The 22,088-nt window shown below is 39.9% G+C and overlaps 1 protein-coding gene across 1 annotated transcript in view; it reads left to right on the top strand.

The window, feature by feature from the left end:
• The window catches only part of tbc1d22a (TBC1 domain family, member 22a), a 100,717-nt gene that overhangs the window by 55,222 nt on the left and 23,407 nt on the right, over positions 1-22,088 (top strand). Inside the window, exons 10-12 of the mRNA XM_026361597.1 lie at positions 469-575; positions 10,366-10,441; positions 17,699-17,826. Coding sequence (XP_026217382.1) covers positions 469-575; positions 10,366-10,441; positions 17,699-17,826 — 311 coding nt within the window. The remainder of the gene's footprint in view (positions 1-468; positions 576-10,365; positions 10,442-17,698; positions 17,827-22,088) is intronic.

Genomic DNA, 22,088 nt, shown 5'->3' with positions numbered 1-22,088 from the left:
GTGACATATACTCGGTGTTAAAAGTAGCCACGGAAAAAAGGTTGGACCATGTTTTTTAAACATGATAATTATTCACCTGCTTTATTAACTTTCTATTTATTTTCTTGCCACACACACCTCCTACACCACACTCCTGCTGTTGCATCATCCCTCATTTATTCACATGCCCCAATTTGTCAACATCTTCCTTTTCTTTCCATGGATTTGTTTTATAACCCAACCTTTCCCTTGCTCCCTCTGTCCCCATTGAATCTGTCCAGTGCCCCTGTCTCAATGGTGGGCTTATGACACCATTAAGACAAAGCCCCCTGCTGTGTCGGCTTCTTCTCCATTCCTTCTCTCTCAGTAACTCTTTTTTAACTTTCCCTCCCATTTTCTCTCACCCCCTCTTGATGTCTCTTGTCCACCTCCTTCCCCTGCCCTGCTTATTTATCACACTCTCTTTCTGTTCTCCTTTCTCTTCTCTAGAGGAGGAAGTAGAAAACTTTGACGTGTCCAGTCTTCAGGAAGAGGCTCTGAGGAACATCGAAGCTGACAGCTTTTGGTGCATGAGCAAACTGTTGGACGGCATCCAGGTAAGCATGTGTGCTGAGAGGATGTAGTCTGTGTCAGAACAAACTGATCAAAATACAGACATACCATACATGCTTAGTCTCCCACTGTAGTCTGTCTGTACTCTTTTTTTGTCTCCATTGTCTTTTCTTACTGTTTCGGCGTGATTGAAGTCTTCTCTGATCTGGTCTCAACAGAGATGATCATCATTCATCTTCTGTTTATTTACTGCTTATCTGAAATAAAGCAGCAGCAAGCATTTTAATTAGGACAATTGTGACCACTGTTTGACAGAAAGCAGACCTTAGAACAAACAAAGTTGGAAAAAAAAATGCTTTTGGCAAATAGTAAAAGGTGAAGCCACAAACCATCCAGCAAAGAACAGCTAAAACGAATCTGTATAGAAAAGTACTGTATGTGGAGTTATGTATGTATGTATACATGGCATACAATACCACTACAGAATTGTGTGTTCAGGTAGTGGACATTTGTTTCTGGTGTAAATCGTGCAGGACCTGTCTAACAGTGTAAGCATAATGCATGAAAGAGCTTAACTGTGTAAGTTCAGGAAATGTGATTGTCTTGCATATTCTAAAGCAGGTCTGAGCGTCTGGAGACGAGATAACCGCACACAGACCGCAGCACCAAACTTCATTTTGTTTCATCATTTCTTCCCAAACCCTTTTACCCACGAGCTTTCTTAATTGACCTCGCTCTCAGCGGTCATGGTTGAGCCATCTGTCAATTCTAAATGTGCCTGCCTGGGCTGGTGGTGGATTTGCCGTCAACAGTACCACTGTTACACAGCATCCTCAAGTCTGCCTTCTTTCTAAAATTGGTTTAACCATATCTCTTTGTGCTTTGTGGATTAAAGCAAGAATTCTTATGCAAAACAGCAGAATTTCTGCCTTTGTAGACTCTAGTATGCTGTCAGGAAATGTGGGCAGTGTCAGCATTTTAGTACTACACATTTACTTACTATTCATACCAAAAGTGTGTTTGCTTCTAGTTGTAATGGTCTGTGTGTTACCTTTTGTTTCTGACCATGTTTTAGCACAGCTATACTCTAATCATTTTCTGGCACAGTTAAAGAAGCATGTGCCAATTCTCCCCAGTTGGGTCAATAACCCTAATTTAAAGTGACTCTTTAGAGAATGACCACAGCAGCTAGTCTTTAAATGCATTGATTAGGGGATATGCTTATGGTTGTATGGGAATAAGTGTTTTAGTGATAAAAGAAACGCCTTTAATCTTGGTAGTGAAGTTCAAATGTCTCTCTGTCTCTATAACAAATGTATCTAATATCTCTTACCCTGTACTAAAGGTAATTAATAAGAATATGTGTGCATAAAATGTGAACACCCATAAATACCTACCTATCAATTGGTAGGCTATTCATTTAAGAAATTAATTGACACTGCACCTTGGATACTCTGAGAGCAAGACAGAAAAAACAAACAAACTGGATAGCAGAGGAAGTAAGAAAGAAGAATAGAGTGTGTATAGCTTTGTATGTGCATAGATGATGTTTGTCCCCATGCTTGTGTTTGTGTGTGACCTTGGCTCCAAACTAATTATGTGCAATGCACCAGGGAAGACCATGTTTCCCCCCTAATGCTTTCTAAACAATCTGACGGAGGCTGAGTGCCTCAGCACCGTAATTAGTTTGTGATCCTTGCTCTGACCTCGTCTCAAACCCTCTCACACCCACTATACACTATTACACTTAACTGAGGGCCTGAGTGTGCTGGTCTTGGGGTTATACAGAGGGAGAGTCTGTCCGTGCAATTACATTTACTCAATGCCTTTTAAGCACCTTGTTTATCCAGTATTTCCTCTGAAACAGGTACCACACTGGTCTTCACTTGTTTTGGAACATCATAGATAAATATTAATAATAGTAAGAGATTTAATTGGAGCACAATGCACAAATAAACTCAGAAACCACTACATGGGTTGGAAATTCTGTGAGGAGAAACATAGTTTCTCCCATTTGTCAGCGAACCACAGCTGTGTTCTTTTCCTGCAATTTTATATAATTACCTGGTGTACAGTGCAAAGACTTTTGAAAGTTTTTTTTCCTTTTCTTTTCAGAACACTAAATTGGCCATTAGCTCTGCTTTTAGTGTTTAACTACTATGCTTCTCTCCCACCTTAAAACTGAACAGGCTATTTTGGCTGTCAATTCACCTAAGCAGCTTCTCTAATGAGCTGCTGCTTTAATTGGCAGTGCTGCAACCCCTTCCTCCAAAGGAACAGGCTAGGATAAAAGGTAGAGATCAGTTTATTCCAGGCCACTCTAATGTCTGTTGACAAAATCAGAAGACTTGACGAAATAGCTTGAACAAGAGAACTTTTCTTGTTAGTGTCCATACTTCAGAATCACTGAAATTGTGGGCGTAGTTCTTCGATGCCTCTTTAATGGCTCGGGACTGTAAGACATTTAACTACAACACATTTCATGTGTGTTTTATTGATGAAATTAAAGCTGGAGTTTAAGAGTGAAGACAGTTGCTGCTGTGACCTTTAAAGTAGTTATAGATGGACACACGCTGGTGTGTGAATGTGGGTTTACAACAGCACACAGCTCTTTACAGGCCATTTACACATCAAACACACTGCCCACAGTTGCCACATTAAGTTATGACATGATCAAAAAACATGACTGAGCTACCTTGATCTACTGGACTAGAGGGGACATATTAGTCGTGTTTAAATTCTCTATAAACTAGGATGGTTTTGACTGAAAATTAATGGACAAAAACATAAATGGAACATAGATTAAAACATTTACCCGTTTCTTACAGAGTTGTGTTAAGTTGACCCCAGCATTTCCCCAGTCAGAGCAGCCAATTAGTCTTGGACAGTGCTAAATTGGACAGTGCCCCTGGCTGACTTGACTAATTTAACTTGTTAAAATGGTTTCCGTATCTGCTGTTTCATTGAATTTAAATGGAACTGTCATCTCTGCCCATTATTGTGTTGTTGATTTAAACACTGACGACCGGTAACAATTATATATCATTTTGATCTTTGTCACATTTCACAGTACGAGCAGCTGATGTTCTCTCAACCGCTGCACGCAGCATGTAGCTGCGCATGTATGGTGTCCACGCACGGCCGGTGAGCCAATGTCTTACCTGGAATGCACAGAGAGAGAAATTAAGTTTTAAAAAGTCCATTATTCCGCCAGCACACCCCAGAGGGCTCTCAGTTTTAAAGCCAGCAGATGAAAACCTGCCTTTTATGCTAATTTTGCAGATATGCCTTTTACAGCAGGGGCTCTGAAATGTGTATTTTTCCAGTCCAGGACCCAACTTTGAAAAATGTAATTTCGCCCAGGGATCTGAACTTATTATATTTCAGTAGTAGTCTTGACAAATGGAGGTCTATCATGAAAATGTCTCTGACCCTTTTTTGGTTCACATGACTTTGTCCTTCTAGTATGTGGCACGATGCAAACTTCTTAAGAAGTGTTTCTATTCATTAGGCTCTAAAGAAGAAACAGTATGAAATTTTAATATCACAGTTATAGTAACAAAATTATCACAGTATTTTCAAAAGGTGCTGATGCTCATTAATAATAATAATAATAAGCATAATAATTAAAGTTAAAATGTGCTAGTATTTTAGGATCTTTAGTACTGTATCTTATATGACTGTATCTAGGTGTCTAAGTGAAAATATGACAGTTTTCAATATTATCCTCCTAAAAAAATTGAGCTTGAGAAAGCTAATAATGTTTGTCTTACTAACTTAATGTGACTTAATACTACCTTGTATGTTGTACTTACAGTAGGAGACCTAAGGAGACAATAAAAGTATTGAAATTAAATAATTGAAATTAGAATGTAAACCATAAATTAACACTAGCACGCAGCATCTGGGGACTGTTGCTTTGGTGGATAATGCCTGCATAGTATTTGACATGTACTTTAAAAAGCACGGTACTCAATCACAGTTTTAATGATAAATAACACTAGAATTAACTGTCTGGACATTTTAAAGTGGTAACCGTTTCATCCCTATCAGTCATATAGTTGTAGCTTCACTTTAACTTAATAGTCTCTCTGAATGTAAAACATAAACAACATATTATTTTGTTTGTTAGAAGGTTTAATGTAATACTATTCAATACATAATATTAATCCAGCTACTGTATGTAGGGTTCTTGTAAAGTTGAGACGTCACATAGGCTGCAGAGGTCTTCCGTTTGAACACAAGTTCACTTTATTAGTAACTGAAACAACATGACCCTCTGCAGTTAATATTAAAATAGACCCTTTTTTTAAACACTCCACACGGCACAATACCTGTTACTAAACTAAGATTTAATTCAACATCACTCTATCTTGCAACTCAATATCTGAGTTTCCTGCAGCCCCTCCCTCAGAACATGAGCCAATCGCAGTGTGTCTGGTCATTGTCAAGGCAACCATCTGTTTCCACGGTGGCAGCTAGAGATGGCGTCTCCCTCGAGTGGGAACAGGGGTCCGAGAACCAATGTGTAGCAGACGGTAGACAGACCAAACCAGACGCCATGTCTTGTTCTGGTTTCCCCAAGGGTTCCCCACTGTCACCTTGGGCTGTCATTCAATCCACTACTTACACACACACACACACACACACACACACACAGGAGTGATCTGGCAGCTAGTGCATGTGTGTGTGTGATGTTTGACAGCATGTTTGTATATGTGTTTGTATTGTACGTCTTCCAAGCCTTATTGCAGTCTCTGTAAATGTAACTGCAGTTCAAGAAGAACTCAGACCTTAACACGCAGTGCGAGTCATACATGCTTTCCCCCAGTCGTTTCCCTTTCTTCTACAGATTAAATGACAACATGTTAGCAAAAGCTAGCTTACATGCAGGTCAGTGGAGATAGAAGCAGGAACAGCTGTTGAGGGGATGAGGTGAGGATAAAGGCTGGAGCTGGAAATCCAAGCTCAGGAGGAATGGATGGAGACATTTATATAATAAGAATGGCATAAGGAAAAGAATGTGCAGTTCTGCTGGATGCAAACCTTGTTAGCAGAGAAACAAATGGTGTTGATCACGTTAGAGGTCACATAAGGCGAGGAAGGTTTCTTTCTACAGCACAATTCATACTCTGAGGCAGTCTCAAAGTACTTGTTAATTAACTGTATGTACTTTGTTGTGATATGGGGGGGGGGGGGGGGGGGGGGGGGGCTTTTACATTTGCTCTAAATTACCCGTATTGGGTTGCTCTCGGGTAAATAGGCCACTTCACAAAGAAAACACTATAAATAAGCCAATTTAAAAGTGTGGATGATGTAAAAAGATGTTTTCTTATATTGAAAATGATGCCTGGCATTGTGTTCTCTCCAGATTTAATTGTCGAGGAGATATGGACTTAGGTAACAGTAGGCCACAAGCCTCAGTGACCTGGTTTTTCAAAAACATCACATACACGAGAAACATAGTGTTGTGTAATTAGGAAATTAAATAAACCTAGTTTATTCAGCTAGAGAGAGTTGATTTTGTTGGCCATGCATTTTTGTGATTAGCTTTATACCTCTTTCTCTCTTTCTGCTTGTCTAGATTGAAGGTGTCGAGAAAGAAATGTACATAAAGTGTACATTCACAGATGGGGCAAAGAAGAAAATGTGCAGGGTATATAATATTTAGACCATCATGTTCACAGCGCCCATTTCCCAAACAAGTCTTGAACAAATATCCTCTGTCAGAACTTTTGTTATTAAAAACAACCTGTCATGTCTCCCATATATTCACTTTCTGTTTCCCTCCTTGTACCACACTCACACGCATACTAGAGACTGACAGATTATTGTCCTGTCCTTCAGTCTTCTCTACAACACTGTGCGTCGATTATTGTCTACACTTTATCTTGACCTGTCATCTCTCTCTTTCTCACTCTCCCCTGTGTCCTTATGTCTCTTTGTCTCACTCACACATACGCATATCTTTGCGATGTTGTTGTGTTGGTTCTGTCCAACTTGCTGATAGACATCCAGTGCCACAATAGGAGGCAATCTTAGTCCAGCATGGAGCCATTGTTGTCTCTAATAGAAAGGACTGAGAGGTGAAGAGGAGCTATTGATTCAGCTTACTGAGAGAGAAGAGGGACAGAGAGGGAGAGAGAGAACATAGAAGGAGAGAACAAGAGGCTGTTGACACCAGGCTGAGAAAGAGAGAGACACAGACTTTGTGTTTGTGAGCTGTGTGCCTGTTCGTTCAAGTGGTTGCACTGGGGCAGTTTGACTTGACTTGCTGGGTCAGATGTGGTGGATGGACAGATGGCAGGGGAAGAGGAAAATGTATGAATAATGAAGGAGCGAGAGTCGATTTCCTCCTGTTGCCTCAGCTGATCAAAGATCCAACATATTGTATTTGACAAAAAGAGGAAGTGAGTGGAAGAGGGACAGGCATGAGACAGGGGGAAATAGAAAATAAGACAAATTTAAAGGAGCAAAGTAAGTGAGAGAGTGAAAGGGGCAGGAAAGGAGAAAGATTAGGATGGGAAAGAGGATAGGAGGTAAGGAAATAGAAGGAGAAGAAAGCAAATCCTTTTATTTGTATCTTGCCCTCAACACAAGTTTGTCTCAAGAAAAAAAAAACAGATCTAGCTAAACAACAATCAGTCATAAAATAAAATGCAATCCAGCATGGAACAAAATTAAACACCAGGGAGCACAACAACGTAGAGGAGACATAATAGCGTGTTCAAAACACTTAGTCAAGTCTAGCCTCATTAGCACCATCAAAGTGATGAAAACAGACAATGAAATGGAGAACAGAAGGTGAGAGATTTCCAGATTGATAAAGGAAAAGATGAAGAGCGGGATGGAGAGGGAAGGGAGAAAGATGCACAAGAGATGAGAGGCAAATAGAAGTGAGTTGAAACCAGAGAAAGGAGTGCAAAAATATGGAGAATTCAGTCAAACACACCTGAAAGCACAGATCGACAGGAGTTTTGAAAACCTCCTGACCCTCAAATGCATTACCAGGTTTTTTTTTTTTCCTACATCTGGGGACAATTATATAACTTACATAAATTACAATTATATAAGCCGAGGAGAAAGAAATGTGCCAAGTAGAAACATCACAATAGCCGGATAGAATAGTATTAAAAGTCTTATTACTGTGAAAGTTTGAAAGAATATACAGTAGAATGCACCACAGTATTAGTATTACTAGTAAAAGAAGCCATTTGCAGACTGGTAGCAGTTTGAACACATGTATCCTGCAATCGTTCGACAAAGTCTGGTCACCACACACTTAGAATAAACTGCAGAGGGAAATTAAATTAAATCATTTGGCATCTCAAGGCCAGCATAAACTCTCTGGTGACTCTCTGGTTCTTTTTTTAGCCTTGTGGACACGGGTAGCTGTTTTCTGTATGCTTATCTATTCTTAGCTTACCCAAGCTGTTCTATGCTTTTAATTGTCCATATTGTTGTTTCTTACGTGTGTGTGTGTGTGTGTTTTCCTGCTAGTTGTGTTGTGTAGCACCCCCGTCTTCTCTAAAAGAGGCTGCAAACCTCAGTGGCACATGCTTGGTCAAATAAATGTTTAATCAATTTACAAATAAAGAAGTGCTGTAAAAATGTAGCTAGTGTAAATACTTCACATGCTGCTAGATTTTTAATGTTCCGTTTATTCAAGACACCTTGTTACCTTTAGTAGTGATTTTTGTGGAAAGGAAATGCATTCAGTCTATTTGTTAGACTTCTAGTGGTACCCACAGACCATTTTGGGTGATACAATAATTGTACTCTTTTTATTTACAATATTAAAGAACGTCTGAACTATTTCAGTTTGAATGAAAATGTCCACTCCTCCCAAGTCTGTCTATTTGTTGCTGTGGCTGCTTTTTCCATTCAGTCCATACTGATCAGAAAATAATAGAAAGCAACATTAAAATCAGTGACGACACCGGAAACAATAAGTCATCATTTTACAAGTTGAAGGATGGAGATAGTGACAGACTGGGGGGAAAAAAATGTGTCAGGGAAGTGTGAGACACATTTATACCATAAAGAGATCCACAATAATACTTGAAATAGTAAGAGTAGGTGAAAAACAAAATATGGACAAGATTAAAAAAAACAAGCAAGTAAATATGCAGAGAGGTTGTTTTTGAGACACAGGCGAGGTGCTAAAAAAGAAGAAGCAGGTGAGAAAGAGAGAAAGAAACAGGGAAGGGCAGTTGATTAAAGCCAGCAGCTTCAATAATGCAAATGTAATTACTTGTAGTGGCCCTCACTCTTGCTTAGCACCTAACCACATTAATACTGGAGTGGTGGAAAACTAAGGAGGTAGAGAAACATGGCAGAAGATGGAGACAATGCACAAATTAGCAAAAAAAAAAAAGTGAATGCAAAGGTAACTAAGGTAATGGAAGGCAGGAATTGATGAAGGATGATGGGACAATAAAGCAGAGACCTATATTTTTGAAGTTCTTTCTCATATATCACTCTCCATGAATAGATTCTGACAAGGATCAAACAAAAGGTGACTTTACATTTAGAGACAATGGTGGGTTGGAAAGTTGCTCTAGATGGATGGTTGACAAACAAAGGCAATAGAGAATGCAGTTTTTCTACAGTGCCTGATTGGCTCAGGACGCACGCGCCTTGGTTCTGCTGAGCCTGAAGGACAACCGGTGCCATTTATTGCTAAAAGACTTCTCTTCCATGCCTCTCCTTTCTCTCTCTCCCGCTCTCGCCATCAGTGGGAAAGTTTGCCACATCAGCTGTTCTCCAGCCACACCGAAAATGACCCCTCAAGGAAATGTAATCTCCGTTTTATGTGCGGCTCTGCGCGCACACCCAAAATGCTTATGTGTTCTCCTCACATGTGCTGTATCCTGCAGGTTCAACCAACTGAAAGTGCCTGCTTTTGTTATCACACTCGAGTCCAGTTATTGTGTTTCTATCCCAAAAAACAAAAAGTAATTTTAATATATGGTGTCAGAGCCTACAATTTTAATTTAATGCTTTGTTTACAGGTAACGAGGAAATAAAAATCTCAGCCATCAGCTCACTTTTATATATTTTATTATATGTAAATGGCTTTATATTTTCTTTTTCCACAACTTCACACTAAAGATGAGGCCAGGACACATTCACAGCTCACCTGTTATGGTCTTACAGCCACATTCACAGACATCCCTCTACTTTGTCTTCAAGGCCAGACACGCACATGTTTTGTCATGCCAGTGCTAGTTCACTGTTTTTTAAAGACGGCTCAGGCTTTGTGCGAGGTGTGAAATGAGGCCCTGGCCAACACTTCAGATCTGTAAAGGCTATTGCACTTTTCTGAAAATGAATCCTCAAAGTGAACACGTGAAATTTCAAACCCTCTGACTGTGTGTGTGTGTGTGTGCGCGCGCACGCTCTGATACTCTCAGGCCAGATGGCTGCATAACGTCAATGTGAAACAAATCATGCAAGTTTTCTCGACAAGGGATCCGTTTCACAGCTTGTCTAAGAAATGACAGAAAAATGACAAATATTCATGTAATAAAATATTTGCTCGATCCGCTTAGCTCGTGTTTTTATTGCTTTTCCCAGCACTTTTTTGTTAACATAGTCTTTGCCAGTATTATCCGTTTACTGCTCTGACCTTCGTGCTCCTCATTGTTGCTTGTAATGAGTTTTACATAGTGGTTGGAAGTCTATTTTATACCTGCATTCTTTGGGGGGGGTCAGTGAAAGGTAAACTTTAAATATAGAAGTGCACATAATCGACCAACTACTTTGAGTGTTTTCACAGTTCTAGATGGAGCCTTGGTCTATATTGACTGTCTGGTTTTTCCTTCTACTTAGGACAACTATACATTTGCCCAGCCAGGCATCCAGAGGAAAGTCAAGGCTCTGGAGGAGCTGGTCAGCAGGATTGATGGTGAGTCATCTGCCTTGCTTCCATCCATCCATCCTTCTACCCATCCATAAAGCATTTTCTGTTCACAGCTCTGAAATTTCCATTCCACTTTTTTTTTTTTACTTCCAATCTTCTCCTGTTGCTTCTTACATTCTTTTCTTTTCAGCAGTGTATCATCCATCTTTTCCTTTTCCTTCCCTTTCTTCTGAAACACACCAACGCATTCATGCATAAATACAAATACACCCAAAATCACAATACCTCTAACAGGGTTGTCGGCGTTAGGACGGCCTTGAAAGACAACTCACAAATGTTTTCTTGTTTGTTCTTTTAAATTTGTGAAAAAGAACAAACAATGAACAAAAACCTTGTGTATCTAGCATTTTGCCCATGTCACCCCCCCGCCTAAGCTCAACACCTACCTACTTTCTAAAAAAGTGTTTGTGCAATTTTAGCTTATGAGGATTTTGGAGTCAGACAAGGGAAATCTTGACTTGTGCACACGGCATGCGTGAACATTTCAAGGATGAGGCTTGTTGTGATCTCTTTGCCTCTTTCATTATTCTTAAGTGCCTGTGCAAGGCTATGTTTAGCTCATAAATATATGCATGTGGCAGAGTGGAGGAAGGGCTGCAGTGATTGCACAATACTTATCTCGCATAAATGTCTTAAAGTGCTTTGTGATGTTCTTTTTTTTTTTTTTTCTTCCTCGCAACAGGAATAAAAGGAATAAAAAACTAGAATTTGCTTAATAGTTAAACTTTCTTTGATGGTTTGAATTCTTGGAACAAGACACTCACTGGGAGATTACATTTGTTTTCACACCTGAATTCTTGCGCAGTTGTCATCGGTTTGTAATAACACGATGCTGTGATTGCATCCGACTGCCTTTCATTCCCCTTGACTGTCGGAAATGTTTACATGCTGGCTATTATTAGCACAAAGCTGTGGCCTGTTGAGCCCTGGGAGTTAATGTATGCTTGATGACATTTCACACAGACTCGCAACATAGTGTTAATTAGAAAAGCAACTTTCCCCTCTGTATCACTTTAATGCAATTCCCATTTTGACAGTGCTTGCTACAAACCATGATGCATTATGGAAAACAAAGTCATATCAAAGCAAGCCTCTGTACAGTGGTCATGCTCTTGGCTGACCTTGGTCCTGTCCAGCCCGTCACCCACTCAACCAGAGAGAGGCGAGGACTCACTCTCTGCATTCAAATGGCAAATGTGCTTGTGTGTGTGCGTATGTCAGAACAGTTAATGTGTATATGCAGGCCTGTTTGTGTGACTAGTTGTTTGTCAAAGAAAGAGGCACACATGTAAAAATAAATACATCTATAAACTGTGGTTGTGGTTACGTTTTATATATTTTATCTTTGTTTGCAAGAAGATAGAGTCAGAAAAGATGTCTTTACAAATAAATACACGGACACATAAGGAGAAAAAAGAAAAGGGAAACCCCTGATAATGTCCGAGCTCCACCACACCCCAGCAAAGACATAAAAATGACACCAGATTTTTACTGTATCTTATTCCATAAGTGCCCTGTCATCATAGCTGGGGCAGAGCCATTTTATACCTCGCTAGCTTGACATTACCACCTCTAATGAGATCACAGATAGCTCTTATCTTGCGTTACAGGATTGTTTTTCGCCCTGCTGTCGCCAGAGCATCTGTTTCAGGAACAATGGCCTACTCATCTATTCCAAAATTACCTATCAGCTGTTGTCAGATGCAGCGTTATTCGGGGTGGTGTGCATTTTGAAAAACAGCGGGGTCCTATTCTTTCATAAGTGGCAGATGTTTGACTACAGATTTATCAATTACTTATTCATTGGTAAATCTCAAGTTGTAGAAGTTTTTTTTGTTGTTGTTGCACGATACTTAATCCCTAATGGTGAAAATCAATTTTCTCCATTAGAGAGAGCGAATAACCAAAAAGAAATGGCTATAAATGTTGCTGTGGGACTTAGGTATTCTGTTTCAGCCTTGTATCACATATGATATCAGTAGTACATGGAGTATTTGTTTAGACAGTGGGAAGGGAGATAAGGAGAGCGGGAAGCAGAGAGTCTGCGACACTTCTGACGTCAGTCCAGTGTTTTGGTGTGTTAATGTTTGCAGTACAGGGTCAGCGGGGACAGGACAATGCTGATCCGTCTGTCTCTCGTACCACCTTCTCTGTCACCCTTTCTGCGTTCCTGTAAATGTCTGCACGGAGCTCTTCAGATTGAAGGAAACGCACTGAGGGTGATTGAAAAATAATGTACAGGTTTTATGACCACGTAATCTCTTAATAATCTTTTACACACCGGGGGAGAAAAACATCAAAACATGAGGGATTTGTGCCATGAGGTCTAAACCATTCCCCCCTACCTTGTAAGCCATGCACTTTTTTTTTTTTAAAAAGCATGTTTACTCAACTTGCCTCTAACTCTTGTCATTTGTTTGAGACGATAACATCCTGATTTAGTTACAGCCTTGATGCTGAAGCTCACATCTGAGTCAATAAAACATCTCAATTAGATTTAGATTAAAGATTTGGTCTTTATAGCGCTTGAAATAAGTTGGGGGATAACTTTCATTTTTCTTTGTCCTTGTTGCCAAATGCAGGTTCCTATCTGTTAAACTGAATACATTTAATTGCATTCAGCTGTTTACGTGTTCTTAGCATTGATCAGAGAGAGTCTTAGGGACTACAGCTATAGAGAAAAGTAAATCTAAGCATTGTCTGCACAATGACAGGTAACACTATTGTCGTGTTTACAATATATGACTGGAACAAATTGTAACTTTATACAAATAGAAATGGTATTGAATGAAGCACTTATTATTATTATTTATGTAGAAATGTTGGCCTGTTCTTGATTGACCTGATTAAATTGCTAAGAAAAGCTGGTGACCTCTCAGTGAGTCTTCCCAGTAAATAAATGAATGTGCCTTTGGAAGAAGTTTGTAGTGTGTCACCTCACCTTGGAGAGAAACTGCTACACAATCACATAGGTATTACTGATGCACTGATCAAAGCTTTGTTGTGAAGTACTTTCAGATCACTTTCAGAGCAATAAATTTCCAAGTTTTAAGGATAAGGTGTAATAACCATAAAATCACCAGTTTATGTCCTGGAACAGCTGGGAAAACTCCCTCCTCCCTCAGGTGTTACCACTGAGGTGTCTTTGAACAAGGTGCTTAAATCAAGTGAGTGAGCTTCAGGATAAAGAATAAATATAGTAAAATAAAAAAGATTAAAACTATATATATATATTTGCACAAAATATATTATGATTCAACATATTCTACAGGTGTTATCGGGAGTTATAGTCCATGAAGTTCTTATTTTCTATCTGTGTATCCAGTCCTACGGTGTAAAATCGAATTGAACTTGAAGCAAATAGCCAAAAAAACAAACAAACAAACTGCAATGCAGTCAGAGATATTTAACTTTTCACTGTCAAAAGCAGTGGGTGACATTAGAAGGCTCTTACTTTGAAATGCCTTTGTTTCTCCCTCTGCTTCCCCAGCCCCCCAGACTCCGAACCCCTCCTCTGTAATTATCCTACTTGTAATAACTGACGCTAACTCCCATTAGCCTTGCTTGACGCTAGCGCATGTACCTCCTCAAAAGACAAACCACTTTGTCGGCATGCTTGTAATGTTTCTCTGATCTCTTTATCTCTCCCTTATCTCTTTCTGTATATTTGTTCCATGCAAGTGCATTAGCACAAGTTCATCAACATGCAAATTGCCCAAAGGTGAATTTATTCATGCAAATGAGAGGACGCACTGGCGGTGTATGCTCTGAGCCTGAAATGTGTAATAAGGATGGATGCTGGATTGTGAGACTGCGTTGCATAATGAAATGCGGAAAAAGGGCTACAGTGTGTTTTTATTGGTTTGGGAAAAAAAACGGGGGATGATTTGCTTGTCTGTAGCAGCAGTTGCTTTTTGAAATGGCCGTGTATTAGTTTGCACGACTTTACGTCTGTGTATAGTTAAATATGTGTGTATACCTCAGTGTGTTTTCTTCTTCACGATTCTTCTAGAGCCATAATAAGTTTATGTTTAGTGTTGCTCTAGATGCTTTTAAACTGCCCTGAAGTCTAGTCGGTTCTATACAACCTCTGCATATCACCCCTACAATGCACCCTGTCCACTGTAATTGTACGTTTTACATGCATACTGGTTTAGATGTGTATTTAAAGAACACTCACAGATTTATTAAACTACATTCTATACAATTGTTATATCACAGTGGCCGTCTTTTGGCTGCTGTCCCTTTGGTTCCATTTTTATTTTGAACTCTGATGACTTCAGGATAATAATAATTATCATTATTATTAATGTTACGTGACATTTCTTGTGTTCATTATACTAATTATGCTTCTATTATTCCAAAGCCCGACACATTTACAAACAGCAGATGTTCACACTTACTGAATCATTTACACTTTTCCAAAGTTGAAAATATTTTCTAAATGTGTCCCTAAAAATACAAATGTGCATGTTCCTCTGCTTTCATGCTGCAGGTTCCACATGAATATTAGTGTTGGTGTTTGACAGTCTAAAAGCCTAATCCTTTATATGTATATCAATTCAGTGGAAACAGGTCTTCACTCCCAATTGCTGGACTTTAACTAGAAAGTTCTGTAGATTAAAGGGGGCGGGGGCTTTTATTTTATCTGTGGTGCTGTGAGCTGTACATGTTCTGTCCAGCTAACTAGCTGTAATAGTAACTTGCAGTAGTAACAAAGCCTAGTTATAGCATATATTTAACTAACTACCCTGTATTTGTTTTCAGTGAAATATTACATTAAAAAGCACCGGCACGTCAACCGTGGTGTGGATACTATGATAGATATGTAATATTATTTTGTTACTACCAGAGTCCTGCACAAAACCAAACATCTGTGAACAACCAGCGTTTGGAAACTCAGTAAAGGTTGCAGAGAGGTCAATACATGAATTCTTATATGTACAGTATATTTACAGAGAGAGGAGGTAATGTGAAAACAAGCAAATGGCTCAAGTGATTTGAAATAATTCAGCCGTATTAGAAGACACTGACTGATATAGTGAAAGAAAAAATGAAAGCCAGTAGAGATGGTGAGAGGACAAAATGTAACTGTAATTACATTTTGCACCAAGGAGAGCATGAAGTCAGGAACAATTGGCCTCATCAGCAGAATCCTTGGAGCTGCTCACTAGTCACTGTATGACCTCTGACACCCTGCTGTCCACCCGCACTTCACCAGCTATGGGCTACAGTCCAAAGCAGAGGGCGGCACCATGGCCTCCATCCTAAACCTTAACCAGGAGTAGGAAGGGAGACAAGACTCATCAGTCAATCAGCATCTATGAGAGATGCCATTCTCAACCCCCCTCAGCCCCCATAACTACACTACCCAGCATGCTGAGCACTGTGCCAGCTGGACACAGCTAAAATGTCATGTTTCAGCACCTCAGATTTTTGTATTTCTTCCTTTTGTTCTGTTTTTTTTACATTTTTTAATTTAACTCTCCTCTCTCCTCCCTCTGTGATAACTCCTCATGACAAACGACTCCCCCTTCCACCACTCTTTCATTGTGCACCTCTTGTTCTCTGTGTTTGGTGAAGTCGCTAATATTAGGCAGAGCAAGTTCATTAGTGTAATTTAACATCGTCTAAAGTTGTTCCACTCTTTCCCCTCTGTTTGGCAGCTAGCTAAGATCTGTCACTGCGATGCATCCGCCGTTAATGAGCTTGCCTTGTTTATGCTTTTACAGCAGAATGTGATAATTAAACTGCAGAGAGGAGTGTGAAATAATAGCTTTGTGTTTACTTCGCGCCCGCTCATATGGTGAAGTGTGTGCATAATTGGTAAAACATGCGCAGGTGAGCAGTGGAAGACAGGTGTCATTCAAGTGGTTGTAGTGTGTGTTTGAGAGTAATGTATGTGTTCTTTCCTGAAATATCTTCCATAATGTTCCACCAATTAAAGCTTTATTAAAGGTGTATCTGTATGTGTGGGTGGGTGTGGGTGTTGTGTGTGCACGCACGCGCTTGTCAGTTGGTCCTGATTAAGAACATAGTGTGAGAGAAGAAGATGCAATAGTTCCTCTCTAACTGGCTTTTCGCATAGATTTTCTGACAGCTCTATAATTACTGCTTTATTATGAAATGTGTATGTGTGCTTATGTGTGTGTGTGTGTGTGAGAGAGAGAGAATGAGTGTCATGGGTTTGATGACTATGAAATAGGGAGTCAGTGAATACACTTTATTTTTATTTTTAACCTTTTGTTATGTAAAGAAGCAAAGAAGAAAAAAAAACATTCATCAAGAACAGAGACGGGAACAAAGGCAGCCATCTTCAGCATCACACTCTCATATGCAGCAAGTTTTCAGCTGACACTTCTACTTCTCATCCATCCTTCTGAGCGGGCGTGGATGCCAGTCTGCCATCACGCTGACGCTGACACCGAGGTTTCGACTCCACATTGAGAATATCTGTGTACGGTCCTCACGCCGCACCATCTGTTTGTGTGGCAGTAAAACATTTGAAACAATTGAAACAAGAAGAAAACAAAAACCCTTTTTATTGGTATAAGTAAGTCTGATGTGGACGTGATAATTGCCAGCTGATGGTCATAATATGCAGGGAAAACTCACAGAAGTTAAATTACAGTTCTGTGCACAGATAATCCATCATAACTACTTCAAGCAATCAGCAGATTGATATTCTACAAGAACTTTAAGAGAAACTTGTTCCCTACTTGTGCTTCCAATGGAGGAACCTGAGTTTAAATTAAGTTCCAGGGAGAGAGTTTTAACCCCCATCCCTTCATGAGGTTCAGGGACTCTAACCTCACCTCTGCATGGCATTGACCTGCAGTATACACACTCCGTTCCTCACTGGCCTGACATACAATTGCTCTGACGCCTAATCTAGCAATGAATACACTCCCTTTTCTCATCCCGGTTGGTGTGTAGCTTTAGTCAGACAGTTCAGATACGCAGTAATTACATCTCTGTTATGAGGAAGAGGCTGTGTGGGTGATGGTTGAGTGTGCTTGCGTGTGTCTGACTTCAGCAGTTTTTAACAGAGAGGGGCGTCATGAAGGAATCTACCCACTTGTTACTGTCACCGTCATTATAGGCAGATTTTAAAGGAATCTTTTAAACATAAATATGTATGTACTGTACTAGGTAAATGCAAACAGTGGAACCCTAGCATGTGTGTGTTATTGTTCTTTTTCAATGTTGTGATTATTATTATTATTATTATTATTTTGACAGAGTCTGTTCACCGCCACATGCAGCAGTATGAGGTGGAATACCTGCAGTTTGCCTTCCGATGGATGAACAACCTCCTGATGAGGGAGCTGCCTCTACGCTGCACAATCAGACTGTGGGACACCTACCAGGTACTAACACACATGCACACACAGAGCGAAGCCATTATTATTGTGCATTTTGTTATCTGCGTTTTGTTATCTGTCTGGCTCTGTGTGAAATTTCGGGAAAGGGGGTATTCTCTGATAATGACATCTATGATTGCCTCACAAGTGGCGCTTTTGTAATTTTTGCCATTATTTCCAGTCCAGCTCAGTGGTATGATGCAACATAAGACGGATATTCAAACACGGCAACTCTCTCTATGATAGTCTTAATTATACAGAGCTTGTGATGCAGCTCAACTATGCTGCTTGGCCCCATCACACAGCCATGGTACTGACAAATTTGCACTATGGTTGTTAAATTAACAGCATGGGTTGACTTATTCTGTGTTAGCACAACACATATGCGTTGCTGATATTTAGTAGTACTAGTACTATAGCTGTAGTACTAGTACTATAGCTGTCAGTGTCAACCTACTTACCTTAAGTCTGCTCAACATATTTCAAAGCATTTGGTTACAGTGGCAATATTTGACCAGTGAAAAAACAGTGGAAATAAAATATAGACTGATTTTGCACCATGCCCCTCTCACTTACTAAATGTGAAGGCTACACGCATAACCTCAGCATAGAAGAAGAAAAAGAAGAAGAAGAAGCATAGTTTCCTTGAAAAAAAAACAATTTCGATAACCTAACGTGATGTATACATTAGAATTACTAATGGCTATTGACTTTTATTCTTGTAATCGATAGATGCTAAATCATTACAACAAATACTGAAGCCTTAATCTTCTTTTGGAGAGTTCTTTCATGTGCATTTTTTGTGAACCACAACCACCTGACAGGAGAGAAAAACATATCAGAGATTGGATTTTTTGCTTAATCAGTACAATACAAGTCAGTGCTACTAACACCCTGGCAGATTGTGTGACACATGCTCCTAGTCATTTTAGTTATGAATGTATTGATAGATGGCGTAACTAAATGAGGGGATGAAGAGGGTGAGAGGTGTGGGGAACTGTTTTGTGTATTGCGTGGACATTCACAAAGAGATTCCTGTTGGAACCAGAGTGGATGACCTTTACAGTCAACACAAGATTGTGTTTATAAGATACCAGTTGACCTCAGTGCTGCACTGTACCTCATCCAGCTCCACAGTATAATTGTTGCCATTATACGTGATGTCTGCATGGTGTCCATAGTAACAAGCAGTTATTTTTCATCATGCATCATGAGTTAAGAGCTCAGTGGCCAGTGTAATCATTATCCACTGTAAGGAGGAAAGAAATTATGCAAAAGTAATGAAAGAAGGCAAAACAATCTAATGAGCAAAATATAGTCTGACAGACACACCAAGAAATATATGAAGGGAACAGAAAATACTGCTTTCATAAATTTATTTACAGCATCATAAACTATTTGTGTGTCAAAGAAAATGCGTAATGCTCTGTCTGACATTTAGTCACAGTTTATGTCTCATTTCCCGAGCATAGTTTACACTTTGACATCAGAACAGTGGGTGCACTGATGGATGAGTTAACTCAACAGAAAAGCCTCAGTTTAACTAATCTGAGGAATACGGATGCATCCCTGTGGTGGTGGAAACGCTTTGCGATGCCTCAGGTAGAACTGGAGAACATTTATGGCCGGCAGTGTTTCCTCACATACAGCAAAGTCTTGAGGCTGGAACTTGACTTTTGATGTTAGTTCTGTGGGTTTCAATGACCCTGTTATCCTGAAAAATACAAAAACACCTATAAGCGAACAACACAAACTACATTCATACCTGAACCATCCATAAAAACCAAAAAAACGATACAAGGAATGAATGATTAAACTTTGCTTTGTCGTGACTTGACAGCACCCCAAGTTCACTTTGTACTTGTAATCCATCCTCTAAATATTTGATGGTTTACAATGTCATTTGGATTGCTGCCCCAACACACATCCACATTCTCCACACACCCTCTCCAGCAACACACTAACATACACACACACCTTTTGGCGGGCTCTGTCGCAGTCCCTTACCTGCAATCCTACCCTGGTATGGGAATTAGGACCTTTCTGCTCATGAAACTTTCAGTGGAGCTTGACAGTAAGGCACAAAGCTGTTCTTGTCGTATCTACTCGACTTTCTTCAGTTTCCTTTTTTAAACTTTTTCTCAGCTGTGCCGCTGTTCGTCCACATTCTGCCTGTGTCCTCTCAACTTGTCATCTTTCATCTTAACTCATCCCAGATTTTAGTCTTCTATCCTTCCTTTACCCTGCATGCCCTTGATACTTGCCTTTAAGTGACACTCCACAGCATAGGACCAGGTAGAGATTTGGTGTGTTTAAATTGATTGTGTATGTGATTCTGTTTTTCATTGCTTGTGAAAAGCAAGCTACAGTTTGTAAGTGTGTGTTCATTTGCTTGTCAGTGTATGTTCTCGCACTAGTTTGTGCTTACAGCCCTTCCCTTAGAGGCAAAAAGATGCTTCTCTATTTTTTTTTTTGCATATGCCCCTTTCCAACATGGCCAAATATGCATTATTTATAAATTTCTATGCAAACTGGATTTTCATTTTCATTTCATTTTTGACAAATGTCCTTAACACACATCCATGACTCACCACAAAATAAGAAATATGTTGGCCTAGAGTGTTTGGGCCTCTCACAAATGCACATAATAAACAGAAAGACCTTGCCCTTTGCCACTGAGCTTGTATGTGTGTATGTGTCTATGTGTGTTCCAGGGGAGATTTTAACCTGAGTGTTGTAATGTCTCCGCTGTGGTCTTCTCTCTGCGGTTTGGCCATCTGTTCAGTAGCCTGATCCAGCACAAGGCTGCTCTTGCTCTGTTGCTCAGTCTTTCTCTCTATCTTTGCCATCTTCTCTGTCTGTCCCTCTACCCACAGTCTGTTCTGTCTCATTTTTGTATTTAGTTCTTCTCTTTTCTAGTGTGTTTTGCAATCTCTCTAGTTCTCCTTTTTTTGTGCGTCTACTGCATTTTCTCTCTGTATTTCTGACTTTTTTGAAGAAAAGGATGAGAGTGGAAAAGACATACAGAAAGAAGATTTAGATTAGGAAAACAAATGCACACACCTCTCCTCCCTGGCTGGCAGACAGACAGACGGATACACAGACAGGGACCAAATTATCCCCGTTGTGTGGAGCATGAAATTAGCAAGTAGCTCAGTGTGACAACATTAGCATGGCTGTAGAAGGCATACCGTGACATTTTCATGTTCTTAAACATGGATCTTTTTTCCATATTTAAGGTCAAGTTTCACAAGCAGCATTGTTAGTGTTTCGAATTATTGTGTAAGATGTGATTACATGTGTTGATTCCTGGTGGACGAATTTAGTAATATAGTGCATCAAGATTGTGAAGATCAGCTAGCACTAAGATTCAATGATATGAAGATCAGGCAGTTAACTTGCTTGACATTTGGGGAGGTATGTTCCTCAGCTCCACTGTGAGCCTCTGCAACCTAAAACCACCATTAAAACCCTTATCTGCACTGACCTACAGAGATGTTTACATGCCTCTTCAGAGAAGCATAAGCAATGGCCATTCAATACACTTTTGCTGTACCAGACACAATGTAACAGAAACAATGGGAAACGGGTTTCCATAATCGGGATAGGGAATTAGTAAAATCTGATTTCCTCAGGCAGATCTCTTCCAGAGAACTCAGATTACTCTGCCATGCCATGCAAATGTGTACAGTAAACTGGTCAGGAAGTTATTTTTGTCTCTACAGTAAATATTTGTGAAACAAGCTTCCAAAGTAAGCCGAAATGAGAAATCAAATTACTCATCTGGGAGCATGCATACGCTAATTACCAGTAATTACCAGTTTTTTTTAGTACATGTAAATTTGTTCTCTGGTTTGTCTGAGTAACCTGGTTGCTTGAGTGCACATAAATGCAGTCGTTCGTGTGTGTCTGCCTCTAGAGGCAGCGTCAAAGTTGGACATCGTAGCAGTCCAAGTAGCATTTCTCCTCCAGCTTCTCATCACCCACACGTTGCTGCAGGAAACTGAATCTGTGACCATAAGCGTTTTTGTTGTACTCAATGCACATCCCACACTGCTACAGCCGGGGTGCTGGTTACTTGTGTAAAATTCACGCTGGAGCCTCCGTTCGGCAGGTGTTTTAAATTGCAGTGTAAATAGGCAAAGGCGCCTTAAAGAGGGGAGACACCTTCTCACCAATATGTTGACATTTCTGTGTAAAAGAGCCTGCTGTCACTTTTGTTTTACAACGCTTGAGCCTTGCTCAAGGGTGCAATATTCTTTTAAAAC

Source organism: Anabas testudineus, chromosome 23, assembly GCF_900324465.2.
Source record: "Anabas testudineus chromosome 23, fAnaTes1.2, whole genome shotgun sequence".
Lineage (NCBI taxonomy): Eukaryota > Metazoa > Chordata > Actinopteri > Anabantiformes > Anabantidae > Anabas > Anabas testudineus.
The sequence above is the reverse complement of the archived record's forward strand: the minus strand, read 5'-3'. Positions and strand labels throughout refer to the sequence as shown.